The 15,692-nt window shown below is 34.9% G+C and overlaps 1 protein-coding gene across 3 annotated transcripts; it reads right to left on the bottom strand.

Moving 5' to 3' along the window:
* Positions 1 to 1,072: 1,072 nt before the first annotated feature.
* On the bottom strand, positions 1,073 to 15,390 carry aqp4 (aquaporin 4). 3 transcript variants are annotated; one of them, XM_058756790.1, is made up of 5 exons: positions 15,244 to 15,390; positions 11,639 to 12,059; positions 10,996 to 11,160; positions 7,680 to 7,760; positions 1,073 to 4,340 (listed from the first exon to the last, which is right to left on the bottom strand). In XM_058756790.1, the coding sequence occupies exons 1-5, from the start codon at positions 15,273 to 15,275 to the stop codon at positions 4,068 to 4,070; spliced, it is 972 nt and encodes a 323-aa protein (XP_058612773.1). In that variant the 5' UTR covers positions 15,276 to 15,390; the 3' UTR covers positions 1,073 to 4,067. The 3 variants fall into 3 exon arrangements, with proteins under 3 accessions (XP_058612773.1, XP_058612774.1, XP_058612772.1); XM_058756791.1 differs by having other exon boundaries at positions 15,219 to 15,320; XM_058756789.1 differs by lacking the exon at positions 15,244 to 15,390 and adding an exon at positions 14,017 to 14,842.
* Positions 15,391 to 15,692: the final 302 nt, after the last annotated feature.

Here is a 15,692-nt window from a genome sequence, read left to right as displayed (position 1 = left end):
CTGTACCTGATATATATCCAAAATAATCGATATCGATTCGAATTGGTAATCGAATCGAATCGTGAAATTTGTGTCAAAACCAAGCCCTATGTTTGTGTGCGCGCGTGCGTTTTTGTGACAAATGAGGACATAAATTTGTATAATGACAAGGGTATGACAGAGGTAGCCTATTACAAGGAGAAGGTGGCTTTTCAGAACATTACCCCATGTCCACACTTTTCAAAACGCTTATAAATCACACAGAATGGAGTGTATTGAAAATCTGAAATAGCACAAAGTTTCCTGTAAGGGGGTTATGTGTAGGGTTGGTGTAGGGTAATAGCATATACAGTTTGTACAGTATAAAAACCATTACACATATGGGATGTCCCCACTTTTCACAAAAACAAACGTGTGTGTGTGTGTGTGTGTGTTATGTGTGCATCAGCCTAAATGACTGACTGTGCTTTTGCAATTTTCATCACTTGTTTTGCTGTTTAATGTCCGTAATGACTCGAGTCTGTGAAGTTGGATTAATGCACACTCAGTCAAAAAGGCTTTGATGCTAGTAGTCAGTAGTTTGGGTAGCTTTCTATGTGCATTATGATGGAGAATCTCCTTTGTAGTCACATGGGAAAATAAATATTTTAACAGACTAACTGCTGAGTTTTTTCTTTCTCCAATTAATTTAAGTGGAGCAATTAAGATTTAAATTTCCATAAATAGCTGAGGGAGGGATTGAAGAGCGTGGGGGGCTGCCTCTGTTACAGTCAAAAGCCTTGGGATTAACCACCTTCTTAATTATAAATAAAAATATAAACAGTGCACTCTTCCTCACTCCCTCCCATTCTGATTTATACACATACACAACAGGATTCCAGCACCTTTTAACCAATGAATTTACAGGATTTATCCATGAGTTTCCCAGTCTTTTGGGATAAAGATTTTTGTGAGTTAAAAATAAATAAACAAGATTGCAAATATAAAGAACAAATTATTACCAACACATTTTAAACACATTATATTCAACAGAATATATATATATATATATATATATATATATATATATATATATTTTTTTTTTTTTTCCAAGTCTTAACATCAAACAATATTAAAATTATTCAGACAAAAATTCCAGTTTCCATGACTGTATACACACAAACACATGCTCCAGGAAGTGAAAGAAAGGGAGTGCTATAAAAGTGAAACAGGCCAGCAGCAGGAGAATGACTTGGCAAACTGCAGGTCTTCTGCATTTGACAAGTCTTGGTTTGGTCACTCACCAGAGAGAGGAGCTAAACACTTCATGAAACAATATCAGCAGAAATCTGGCGCTTCTCACTAACAGATAAACAAAATGTGTTTCAGCATTACTGGAGTTTCAGGGTAACGACGCAATTTAAGGATGTGCTGCCCTCTGCTGGTAAAGAGATGTCAACGCAAATAAGAATTATAGAAGCTCTTTATTTTTTTTTTTACTGTTGAGGGTGAAAACGGCTTCCATAAGACATTCCAGTTTCTTTATATATAATATAATATAATATAATTCCCATTTTCAAATAATTATGGAAAAAGTTATATACATAACATGATAACTTTAAGTTGTCCAACACATTAGTTAAATAATAAGCCTAAAATAACTTTTATAACAGGTTGGCAATTAATATGAATGAACTGAGACAGTGATTATGCTTACAGGTGCATCTCAATAAATTAGAATGTCGTGGAAAAGTTCATTTATTTCAGTAATTCAACTCAAATTGTGAAACTCGTGTATTAAATAAATTCAATGCACACAGACTGAAGTAGTTTAAGTCTTTGGTTCACTATCTCAACAAATTAGAATATGGTGACATGCCAATCAGCTAATCAACTCAAAACACCTGCAAAGGTTTCCTGAGCCTTCAAAATGGTCTCTCAGTTTGGTTCACTAGGCTACACAATCATGGGGAAGACAGTTGTCCAGAAGACAATCATTGACACCCTTCACAAGGAGGGTAAGCCACAAACATTCATTGCCAAAGAAGCTGACTGTCCACAGAGTGCTGTATCCAAGCATGTTAACAGAAAGTTGAGTGGAAGGAAAAAGTGTGGAAGAAAAAGATGCACAACCAACCGAGAGAACCGCAGTCTTATGAGGATTGTCAAGCAAAATCGATTCAAGAATTTGGGTGAACTTCACAAGGAATGGACTGAGGCTGGGGTCAAAGCCTCAAGAGCCACCACACACAGACGTGTCAAGGAATTTGGCTACAGTTGTCGTATTCCTGTTGTTAAGCCACTCCTGAACCACAGACAACGTCAGAGGTGTCTTACCTGGGCTTAAATAGATACCCAGTGGTCCAAAGTCCTCTTTTCAGATGAGAGCAAGTTTTGTATTTAATTTGGAAACCAAGGTCCTAGAGTCTGGAGGAAGGGTGGAGAAGCTCATAGCCCAAGTTGCTTGAAGTCCAGTGTTAAGTTTCCACAGTCTGTGATGATTTGGGGTGCAATGTTGGTGTTGGTCCATTTGTGTTTTTTGAAAACCAAAGTCACTGCACCCGTTTACCAAGAAATTTTGGAGCACTTCATGCTTACTTCTGCTGACCAGCTTTTTAAAGATGCTGATTTCATTTTCCAGCAGGATTTGGCAAAAGCACCAAAAGTTGGTTAAATGACCATGGTGTTGGTGTGCTTGACTGGCCAGCAAACTCACTAGACCTGAACCCCATAGAGAATCTATGGGGTATTGTCAAGAGGAAAATGAGAAACAAGAGACCAAAAAATGCAGATGAGCTGAAGGCCACTGTCAAAGAAACCTGGGCTTCCATACCACCTCAGCAGTGCCACAAACTGATCACCTCCATGCCACGCCGAATTGAGGCAGTAATTAAAGCAAAAAGAGCCCCTACCAAGTATTGAGTACATATACAGTAAATGAACATACTTTCCAGAAGGCCAACAATTCACTAAAAATGTTTTTTTTATTGGTCTTATGAAGTATTCTAATTTGTTGAGATAGTGAATTGGTGGGTTTTTGTTAAATGTGAGCCAAAATCATCACAATTAAAAGAACCAAAGACTTAAACTACTTCAGTCTGTGTGCACTGAATTTATTTAATACACGAGTTTCACAATTTGACTTCACAATTACTGAAATAAACAAACTTTTCCACGACATTCTAATTTATTGAGATGCACCTGTAATTGCATTAAAAAACCCAAAAAACAACAACTTCTGAACCTAAAAGAAAAAATAATCTAAAACATTACACTAGTACCATTTTTCATTGATTACATATATTCTCGAGGGTAAGAAAATGAGTAAACAAGGAAGGACACAATGTGTGTGATTTTAACAAGTAAAATCATAGGCGGAAAATTCAAAAAAATTCAAAAGACATAACATTAATAGCCTTAAAGACAAACATAAAATATAAAAATACTCAATACAACATTAGATGTAAAAGGGAGAATGTGAAGACAGAAGTAAAATCATAAGCAGACAAATCATGCATTTTTGTCTCAAATAGAAAATAAAACTCATTCAGGAACATGACAGCAGCATTGAAAGATACAACATTCATAACCTTAAAGAAAAAAACTATAAAAATACTCTAAAACAACATTAGATTTGAAAGGGAGAAGGTGAGGACAGAAAGGGTTAATTCATAGAGAGTGCACTGAGAAGGAAAATGATCAGCATTACTATGGTGATGATCTAATCTCAACCCTGATTGCCAGGTAATAACCCGTAGACCAAACAAAAGCATTACATTTGCTTGGATGTGAGAATCCCATTTAGTTATTGATTCAGTAGTTGATGAGGTGCATCTGCTAAAAGATGTTCAGTGACTGACTAAAATCTTCAAAGTGGATTCTATTGGATATGAGATCTATGGCCTGTGACTGGCATACAAGGAAGAGTATTTTAAGTGAGACCATTAGGCGGTTCGTAGCTCATTCTTAATGATTAAAGTCAAGTGTTGCGAGTCATTCCGTAGAGGATCTGTGCACAAGCACACAGTGTGGCTCTAGATCAGATCGGTCTCTTTGAGCTCATTAATGCTGTAAGTGTTGTGCTGTTCCTTCTCAGTGCCTCTCACTAGTCATACAGACGACAGCACCTCTCCAGCCGACTCCCTCTCCTTCTGTTGTGCCTTCTCCAGGTCCAGCACTCTGATCGCTGCCTGCTTGGCCATGAGCTGAGCTTGATCGCTGGGGTACGAATCTGTGTCCACCACCCGATACGGGTCGATTTGGAAGGGGCTCTTGGAGAGGACATCAGCATAGCGGCGCTTCAGGTCAGGGTCGGGGCAGAATAGATATTCGTACACAGCTGCAGCCAGGATGCCCCCTATTAAAGGGCCCACCCAGTACACCTGAGAGAGAGAGAGAGAAAGAAAAACAGTAACTCTTGTTCAAAAACACGGTGGGGTCTGAAAGTTTGAGATGACATTCAAAACCATTAATTTATCGAATTAAAAAAAAATTAATAAATAAAAAGAAATGTCATGATGAAAATTTAATAAAAATAGTTCAAAATCTGCTTTATTAATTCATTTTAATTTAATTTAATTAATTAATTAATTAAATTAAAGCTTTTCCTCAAATAGTTTTAGTATTTAGAAAAATGTCAAGAAATATTCTAATTTCAAATTAATAACAAATATTTCAGATTCTGTATATATTTCAGATTTCTTTTAATACTTTCTTTTGATTTCATGTAATTCAATCCATTTATTATAATTTTTTACTCAAATTGTGTGTTTTAGGATTTTGCAAAAATTAATAAATGAATAAAATAAAATAGAAATACTGTGATGATAGAAATATTATTATGTTAAATGAATAACAAATATTCCAGATTCTAATATACTAGTAGTAATATTCACTAATATATAATATTTAAGATTTCTTTCAATAATTTATTTTAAATTAAATTACATTAAACTCTTCACTCAAACTGTGAGCTTTAGATATTGAAAAACTAAAGAAATCTTATGATGCAAAATGAATAGGAAATATTTATAATTATGCACTGTATATTATTTTTATAATTTCTCTATTCATAATTACATATATATATGTAATTGTATACTTTATAAGTAAATATTTCTATTGAATGAGTGAATTAAATAAATATGATGTATAATTAATAAGACATATTTAAGATTCTGCACAAATACATAATATTTAAGATTTTGTTTAGATTAATTTATTACATTAATGAATGAATTAAACTTTTCACTCAAATTGTTAGTTTTAGGATTTTGAAAAAACAAATACAATGTTATTAGGTAGAATTATTTAAGCTTCTGCATTAATATACAGATTACAAGATTTTCAAAATTAATTTATTATTTAATTCAGCTAATTAATTAATTAATATTTTCTCTCAAATGACTATGGTAATATAATAATTTTACAATAATTTTTTAAAATCAAATTAAAAAGCAAAACACACACAAAAAAACAACAAAAAAACAAAACAAAAACAACAACAACATTGTCACTCAGACTTCTGGGGCCTGTTCTTCGTACGTTGCTTATTATCAAATGACACATCCAAGATGATATCATCGCACTAATCATGATCTGGCTAATTTGGTTCTTCGAACGCACCTGTTGTTGATGATTAGTATGGCTGGATTGAGTTATCTGAGATAAATGCGCGTTCATGGGTTGGTTTAAAAGGGCAGATGTATCGATACTTGAAACCTCGATTAGCAATGCAGCGATTGGCTGGCGGCAAGACAGCAACGTAATGACATCATATAATTAAAAAAGACACCTGATGAAAAACTTTGACACATTTCTGGACTTTTATAAGGAAACATCCAAGCGAACAGAACTACATAAATGTTATAATAGATAACATTTTTTGCTTTATTTTAATTGTTTTTAATCGATTCCCAATTATTTATATTCACGATTTCTAGTATTTGTACAGGCTTTATATTTTTATTTCAATGTAGTAATTAGCAATTCATTTAATTTTATATTTGAAACAGATTTGTTACGTGACAGCATTAATTAAAGTTTCTTAAGGGTCAAGATCATGTTATCTGCATCTCCTGCGCTCCATCAAGCCCCTCCCATAATAGCTGTCACCACATTAATGCACGACTCTACATTAGCTGTATTGCATGTGTGTATGACTCTAATACAATTATTACATAATTATTTTCTGACGAATAAATCTTTCAGTGAGTAAAACTGGCTGTGTCTATAGCATTATAGACTACACAACATATTATATTGTTTTTAAATACATTTTTAAATGATTATTATTTTAAATTACTGTCCCTGGATCAGTAGGATACTCTTTTAATAAAGTAAATAAAATAAATCTGGGGCAGATTTTAAGTATCAATTCTGCTTAAAAAGATGCGATCTAATCCTGTTTACATGAAACAAGCCTGCTCCCGAGCAGGTTTAAGCTGAAGGACCTGTTGTTATGACAGAAAGTCCAGGATGAGCTTCGAAGAACCAAACAATCCAAGATCAAGCGAAATCATCAACAATCAAATCCAGCTAACTGAGTTAGCGACGTACGAAGAACGGACCCCTGGGCCCCACTGTGTTTTATTATTATTATTATTTCTGCATTATTTTGTAAACATTACAGTATAAAGGATGTCTTTCCTTTCCTTTCTCTTATATGTCTGATATATGTATGTTTTCAGTGTTGACCAGGATATCAACTTCAAAACTGTTCCAAAACTAGATTACTAACTGCTATGGTGATAGAAATAGAAGTGGGTGCGACCCACTGCATAGCACAGGACAGATACGTTTACCCTTCACAACTCTGGGCAAAACCTGTGCCCAAAAATGCAGTTCATTTGGTTTATCTCATTATTTCCAAACTATTACATATACAGTATAATGATCACCAAAAGCTCTTATTAATGTAACAGTACCACTTTGGCCTTCATGTGGCTTCACCTCTGATGTATTTTGTTCATTCATAATCTCTAAAATCTTTCATTGATGAAACTCACACCAACACTTTGAAAAGGGCACAGTGTGTAGCCTGCTGCAAGTGCGGTAAACACTGCATGAAAGAAATGTTTTGACCTTTCTAATGTTACAGTGCCAGTGAGGAGACCCTGTATCAAACATGATGACAGCAGCAGTCCCTCAGATGCGCCACTCATGATGATACATAACACTCATATGTGCATGTAGGGAGGACACCAGCCAGTGTCATGTACCGGTGTTATTTTGAATGCCACATATGTCTGGCTTCTGACCGCTGTGCAACATTTCAAGCAGAATGACATTTAAATCCACAAGCTGCAGTATATACACTGGGTGCTGGCAATCGCAACCTTTTTGATATTCAGTACAACAGCAGGATCGAGATTATAGTGCAGTTCAAGAATTGTTCAAATACACTGAGATATTCAAAATGAATTAAGCCAGTATTTTAAGCTTTAAGCCAAAGGTCTGTGGTCAGTCAGAGATAAACGCCTTGTTGTTCCAAATATAGTTCAGTCTCCTTTGCAAGAGTGAAACAAAGCCAAGATTTTCTTCTTAAATAAGTTTTGGCACTGAATCAAATTCTTGTCAGCTTCACTTTTATGAACCACAGTTCTAAAGGCCTTGCTGACATTCAATCTTTATGCACATAAATATCACTGTAGGAATTAGCAAGAACTTAATGAGTCTTCGCATTGTTGATCTACATGCAGAAGATACTGTGTAAATCTTACCCAATGGTCCTGCCATTTTGCCATGATGACCGCAGGCCCAAAAGAGCGAGCTGGATTCATACTGGCTCCAGTGTACGGGATCTGAAACAAACACACAAAACTTGTTAACAAAAAACATGCCAAAAGTCCAAGAAGTACGTATAATTCATTGCAGTTTCCAGCTGAAATGAACATTACTGTCAGTAAAACACAAACAACTTTTATCTCTTTTCGCACAAATTATGATTATAGGGCAGATTACTAATTAATATGACTTATTTTCGTGGGTTTCTTGCAAAATACTATGTCATGAGCTCAAAAGACTTTTACCATGTTTTGTAAACTAATACATTTTGACATTTGCATCATAACCAGCTCCATATGTATGGCTTTTCTGACATAGTAAACTTGCTTGGTAGCGCACCTGGTGCAGAAGATGCGTACAAGTCCTGTCACTCAATAAAACTAGAAATAGGTTAAAATGGCATTGTTATTTCAGAAAATGTGTATCTCACATTTGCCTATGTTAGCACTAGTCGGGTTTACATTACAGATTTGTGCAAAACTTTTGCAATATTTTATAAATGTCGATGAAAAAACTATTGAAAAATGACAGCGTTTCCATTAACCAGTGTTATGTGACTAAAACTATTTTTTCCTCTTGTGATATGTCATGATGAAGGATGTTGGTCTGCGCAGCGCTGATGCATCTTGAACGAGCCTATTATTTGTAATCTAAGGAGACGCAAGTGTGTATCTTTAGCGAAAGCAGTGTGGAGCACAGCTTCTGGGATGTTTCTGAAAGTGCGGCGTTGTGGCTGGTAAAAACAAGCATTGACTAGAGTGCCCATGATCAGTAATGCGCAGCGGACGTGTGCAGTGTAAATAAAGGGTTATCCAAGCATTAATAGCAAGGAAAGCTTTTTATACTTGAAAGCAGCCACATATGAGGTGTTTTTTGTAGGTTATAGTACATTAAAGAATGATCATGTGACTTTTACATATGCCAGGTGACCTATAAATTAAAAAATATATATATTTTGCGAAATAGGTTAAACGTACCTATTAAGCTCCCCAAAATCTACATTGAGACATTTTTAGAAAAGTTATGTTAAAATAAAATATTAAACTCTCAAACAAAAATATTTAATTTTATTTAAATGACAAAAGCATTTCAATTAAGATACACATTGTTAATTCAAAAAGTCTGGCTGTGCTTAATGGGTACATTTTTGTACCCTTTAAGCACACCCCTGTTCACATCATGTTTTATTAAAAATTCTTGTTTATTTTAAGGAAAATGTTTAAAGAATAATTGTAAAAATATATTTTTTGAAGGTACAAAGTCAATCACAAAAAAAAAAAAAAAAAAACAGTCGATCAGTTATATATAACCAATAAAACATTTAATTCATGGGGATGAACACAAACTAGCCTCATTATGAAACCTCCTTTTAAATGGATGTCAACTCATCTATATTCTCTTATGGCTGGAATACACTACACGATTTTTGCCCCGATCTTCCACAGATTTACAGTCTGGAGAAGTTAGTGCTAGTTGCCAAAGATCAGAGCCAGTCTGCAGATTTGAGTTGACAGAATCCATAGAAAATCGATTAACTTAACTTAAAGTGACATCCATCAGTTAATATTTAAAGTCTGTTTATGAAGTATTTACATTGATGTTCAATGTGGAAGAGCTTAAAGAGAGCACACTGAGCTTAACTGGAGCAGCAACAATTAAAAAAAAAATTCATGTAATATTTATTAAAATGACAGGATTTTTGCTAAATAAATAGTCTAGGTCATGTATTAAGTTCATACATATTTTAATATGAACAACTATTATTAACAATATCTATGAAATTATACTTTTTCTGATTGATGTCAGACTGAAGCTGTGTGATGTTCATAGTAGTGCACCCTTTAAGCTCACCTTACAATAATATTAAATCTTTAAAAATTACAGCACTGTAAAATGACAGACCAGCAATAAACTGTCAATTTATAATATTATGGATGTAAAAGTACAAGCCAGTAATGCCTGTGAAGTGATATGTTAGCGTAGCACACAATCTTATAGAGCTAGTCAGCTAACTGTGTTCTGTAGCATCTGCGCTGTGTTGCTAAAACTATCTTTTGGATCTAACTGTAATTATTTCTCACATCTAAGTTCCAGGTTATAATATCCAAAAGTCTGAACATTATTCTCTTCATTTTACAATAAGTAGTGAAACGCACACAAAATAAAGGCTTAAACATCTAAAAATGCACATTTAAGGGGCTCCTCTTTTGGTGAAAGTTTTTAGACAGCTTTCAAAATGTGAACACATGGAGACTCATATCTCAGAGTGCAATGATCTGATTAACTTGAAATTATAGGAGGTATATAGTAACAAACATATCAATAGGTTAAGACATCAAAAAGGATAATAAATTATTTTTTCTTTTTATAATCTGATCTCAAAAATGCAAGTGTGCTTAATGGGTACGTGAGCTTAATAGGTACGTTTACCCTATTGCTTTTTCGAATTGCCTGAAAAAACATTGGGTGTATTTTCAATTAGCAATTTCAATTTGCGCAGTGTGAAGGGTAATGGAAATGCGGCTACTGTCGGTTAATTTTAGGGTAGAGTTTTGTGTAGGTGCTACATTATTTTCAAATGCGATAAAGCATTAAATTTCAGAAATGCCAATGTAATATACCAACTTAATGAAATGTTCATCTGAACATGCTTTTAGCACCACTCACTGGAGATTTCACATCAAAAATATTGTGACCATTATATTTTTACAGAAATGTCCATTTTGCCAATCGGAAATGCAAAGAAACGGTATCAGAGAAGATGAAGAATAAAAAGATAGGAAGAATGAGTGAGCTGAGTGAAGTGGTTTGCCTTCTTAAATCATAAATCTGCTCTAAAGGGTCTTAAATACTGTTTGTACCAGTGCCAGGCCTAAATACATGAGGGCACGTAGAGGGCATCCCACTCTCATGCCAACATCCTTAGCAACACAAATGAGCTTTCATATAAACACCTCATCTGCAGATTCTGCTGGGACTATTGGCATGGAAATAACACCATCACTTGGGATCGTAGCTAGGCTACAAATTCTCCACAGGAGAACTAAGCAGATACACCTCAAGAGGCTAATCTTTATAGGATAAAGATCTTCAAGTACTGCTTAAAAATGTGCTTGGCATTGCAGGATTGAAAATATCTTGTCCATATAGTTAAAGTGCTCACTTGAAACATGCCTTGGAAAACAACTGAAATGTATAGTAATGCACTTTTCCACAACTGTTTTCTAATGGTGTAAATCAGAAAATACTCACAGCAAACAGATGGCCGATGCACACCGACAGCCCAATAGCCAGGGCTGCCGAACCTTTGAGATCATTGCGTTTGGGGTCACAGGTGGCAAAGACAGTGAAGACGAGCTCAAAAGTGATTATGAGCTCTATCACAATTGCATGACCAGTGGAGATTTCAGCATTGACCTGCAGGAGGTGATAGTGAGTTATGTGTAGAGTGAATTTCATGAACTGCTTGTTCGACACAGTGTTTTTCAATTATTTTCCTGGAGGCCCTTACCAATTACAAATTTTAGGGGTCTCACTAATGTGACATGCTTAATTTGGGCTATTGAGTGCTTTACTAATGAGTTTAATTATGTGTAAAACATCTATAATCAAATGTGTTAAAGGGATAGTTCACCCAAAAATGAAAATTCTGTCATCATTTACTCACCCTCATGTCATTATGTATGACTTTTTCTTCTGTGGAACACAAAAGATGATGTTTGAAGTTTGTCTGAAGTGTTTTTTACTCATACAATGAAAGTCAATGGGGTCCAAAACAACAGTGGACCCTACTGCCTTTTGTGTTCCACAGAAGAAAGAAATGACAAAAGGTGTGTAAATAATGACATAATTTTTTTTTTTTGGGTGAACTATCGCTTTAATTAAACATACTCACAGAAGTCACTCCCATTCCTCCTCTCACTGATGCTGGTGTCACTCCGTACAAGATAGCTGCCCCCACCACTGCCCCCAGACACTGTGCCAACAAATAAAACACACCCTTTGCCAGACTCAGCTTCCGCGTAGCAACCATTGCTGCGGTGACTGCCGGGTTGATGTGGGCACCGCTGATGTGCCCGAAACACTGGACGAGGGTTGCAATGGATAAACCAAAGCAGAGAGAGATGAGGACGAGGTCAGCAGGTGGAGGGTTCTCCTGTGTTGCTGCCCAATTGATGGTGGATCCCAAACTGAGCAGTACGAATATTATCATGGCTAAAAACTCCCCCAAAACTGCTCGCCAGAATTCTTGAGTCCACACACCCTTGAAGGCTGCCATGATACTGTTATTGCAAGAGCAAGACGACACACACCTCCTTAAAGGAACAAAAATGAGAGCATATATAAGTCCATGAGTAAAAATGCTTCTATTTTGCTTTTTTTTTGGCAATTTTTTTTCAATACAAATTATGTCTGCAATGCTAGGTTGATTACTTACAAACTGTAGTCAAATTACATGGCAAAAATTGTAGGTATATAATCTAATAGATTAATATATTTGAGTACTTTTAGATTACTTTTGCCCTAATTCATTTATTATTTAAATAGGATTATTTTGTACCATACTAGTATAAAAACACAAATATATTCTATTTTTTGTTATCAACATAAACATTACATTATGTCAGTGTTTCCAAAAAGGGCTTTGTGAAGGGGAAAAAAATAAAAGAGTGAATAATGAATAACTCATTGTGTGAATAATAAGTAATCATGTAATTAACAAAAAACTAACTGTAATCTGATAATGGCATTTTAAAATATAATCTAATTACAGGTACTTTATTTTTGGAATCTGACATACATTACATAATGCAGAGTACTTATTACGATCCAGCACTGATTAACTGCATAATAATTTAAATAAGATTTTGAATTTTTCAGAATGTCTCTCTTTTGTTTAAATGACAGCAGCATTTGTGCCGCATACAGCATCATAATAGGTAAAGCATTCACCTCTTAAATTAAGAACCAATTTCCATCCTTTTCATCACATAACGATGATAAGCCACATATAAACCTGATGATTATAAGATCCAGCATGATTTTAAATTATCCAGTGAGCATCTTGTGCTTCTGACCATCCGTACAAAGAGTTGCACAGTCAGTGTCACAAATGTACTTATTTGACTAAAGAACAATGCAGTATCTGACATAATTTTTCAACATTTCATGTCATAATCTTTCTCTTAAAAATTTCAAAATCCTAAAACTTTAAGTTTTTTCCCCCTAGGACAAAAGATTATTGCATTTGTTGATAACAAGTGAGTGAGAATACACATACGAGAGAAAAATACATAGGAAAATTATTTTCAAACATCCATTATTTATTATAAAAGATTGTAATAGTGTTTTTATCTCTATCTGCATGGTTTTAAAGTGTCTCTTCATGCAGTTAATCTCTGCGCTCCTTCCAAGTGGAAATTCATCCAATTAGAGTGGCCTCAGTTTCCTTACAAAGATTCCATAGAGCACAGGCTCGGAAAAATTCCAGAAAGAGTCATAAACAAAGTGGATCTATTATTAGTACAGCAGCTGTTCAGTATACATCAGAAAAACGCATATAGAAGCAATGTAGACATCATTAGCAACTCAAATTAAAGTGACACTATAAACATCACAAAGAAAGAAAGATCAAAATAACTTGTGGTTAAAAGTGATGTTGAGGAATATAAGAATTGTGTTTTATTATGCATTTACAAAACATTACCATGGTAACCATAGTTTTAAGAAAACATCCACAAATATTAGGCTACTGTAAAACTTTCACAACTTTGTATTACCCACCACTGTCATCAACGCCAATTTAACCATATTATAGAAGATTCAGAAGCTTTTAAGACTTTTTGAAGAATTTCTCCTATTAATTTACATTCCAATTGGGGGGGATATTTAAACTAGCTTGACCAGCTAAAAAAAATAAGCAAACTCCCTGTTAAACAAGCCAACAAACAGACCAGTCAACACCAGCTAAGCTAAGCTTCTATCAGACCAGCACACCAGTTAGACTGGTTTAAGATACATGCAGCTATGCAACAGTTGCAGCTAAAGTCAAATAATAATGCATAAACATTCTACGACGCAGTTTAAAATGTTCTTTAGATGATGACTGCTTGATTCTAAATGAACGATTATTTCGGGGAGCAGGGATGTTGTCTAGCAGGTGTACCCAACTGAACGTCCTGTGAACATTTAACCCCGTGTGCTGGAAGAACACAAACATCACTTTACAAGCCCAAACAACTTACTATCAGAGCCAAAAATCGACAAACTTACCGAAAAAAGCCACAACTTCTGTTCGGAACCGAGACCTGCGATAACGTTTTTCTCATCCCTGAATGAGCATCCTCTTAGCGGGAGAAGTCAACCACATTTAAAGCACGGGATCTCGCTGTAGGCGTGATGATCTATTACAGCGCGCCCTCTTTTAATGATCAATATGTGTGTGGGTCTGAGTGTTCAGCATCTCCTCCCTCTGATTCACACACACGCGTTTCCCCCGTGTTCTGATCAAAACTATTAAGTTTAATCAACACCACAGCGTTAACTATTGCTGGTACATGTCTTAGCGTAGTGCTTTTCTTACAACATTTCCCTCCCTGAGCGGTGCATTAGAAACAGGTAGACTGACACGTTAGCACTTTAAAATAAATAAGCAATCATTTATGAATTTATTACTATTGTATTACTAATACTATATCTACAGCAACAACAGCAGCAAAAAAACAAAAAAACAACAAACATCAAAACAAAACAAAAACAAAAAAAATAATTAACTGCAAGCCTTCAAACAGTAATTGATGAATATGATAAAATGGGCCGAACTTGTAAACCCAGCTCATATATGACATTTCATATGATGACATTTCACACTCCCTAGGTATATTTATATCTAATAATCCTTATTTATCTTTGATCTATATGAAGGTACTTCTGTTTGAACCTCATACTTAACCACAGAGCTCATAATAAAACATTTCAGTTTTTTATAAATTGGCCAAACATTGCTATTCAAATCTATATTAGTCTATAAAAGTTTCAAGCTTCTAAACCAGAGTTTATAAAATTTCTTCCCCGATGCATTTGGATAGAGATCAGATCATGCACAGTCTATTCTACACATTTTTGTTAATAAGCACGGTCAAAAAAAAAAAAAATAAAATAAAATAAAATAATAATAATAATAATAATTTTTGGAAGCTTATAGGTGTACGTTTTACAAGAAAATACTATTTCACTCTTTCATGTTTCATTTAATACATAGTTTGCCATTTCTTTGTAATTCTTTCAGAAATTTACTAATCATTTTTGAGTGAAATTAGTTTCAAAGTAAATCCAATGCCAACATTTTTCAAAGCATTTATGATTTAGGTGTTCATAATACAGACTGCACAAATAAACCAACCAGCTAAACAAATAGTGCAATAGTGACAACTGTAACATACAATAATAACATAGTAATCATGGGAATACTGTACCTAGCACCTTTCCTCTTGAACTCACCTGAATCTGTCCAGGGCTCCACAGCTTGTCATTCCTTCCTCAGACTGACTGGCAGCTCAGTATGCTTCTCTCTCAGTGTCGTGTTACTGGCTCTTCATGGTCAAATCAGAGCTGAGAGACCACAGCACAGAGATATGAAGCTGTCGGTACAACTGATCTGACAGCACTGACAAGACCAGAGACACGTCTCCCACAACTCACGCCTCATTGTATCACACAGCATAGTTATAGGAGGCCCTATCTATCTATCTATCTATCTATCTATCTATCTATCTATCTATCTATCTATCTATCTATCTATCTATCTATCTATCTATCTATCTATCTATCTATCTATCTATCTATCTATCTATCTATCTGTAACGGGAACAATGAGACGTGAGATGTGCAGATCCATTTGCAAGGCTTTATTTAGACAGAGACTTGGTCATAAACACAGGCAGGGTCGA

This window comes from Onychostoma macrolepis, chromosome 20, assembly GCF_012432095.1.
Source record: "Onychostoma macrolepis isolate SWU-2019 chromosome 20, ASM1243209v1, whole genome shotgun sequence".
Taxonomy (NCBI): Eukaryota; Metazoa; Chordata; class Actinopteri; order Cypriniformes; family Cyprinidae; genus Onychostoma; species Onychostoma macrolepis.
Note: the sequence above shows the minus strand (reverse complement) of the source record. Positions and strands in the feature narration are given on the sequence as shown.

Coding starts and splice junctions, on each gene's coding strand:
- aqp4 (XM_058756789.1), bottom strand. CDS start 14,072: ATGAGAAAAACGTTATCGCAGGTCTCGGTTCCGAACAGAAGTTGTGGC. Junction 11,161..11,638: donor GAGGAATGGGAGTGACTTCT/GTGAGTATGTTT, acceptor CACCTCCTGCAG/GTCAATGCTGAAATCTCCAC. Junction 7,761..10,995: donor GCATCGGCCATCTGTTTGCT/GTGAGTATTTTC, acceptor TGTTTGTTTCAG/ATCCCGTACACTGGAGCCAG.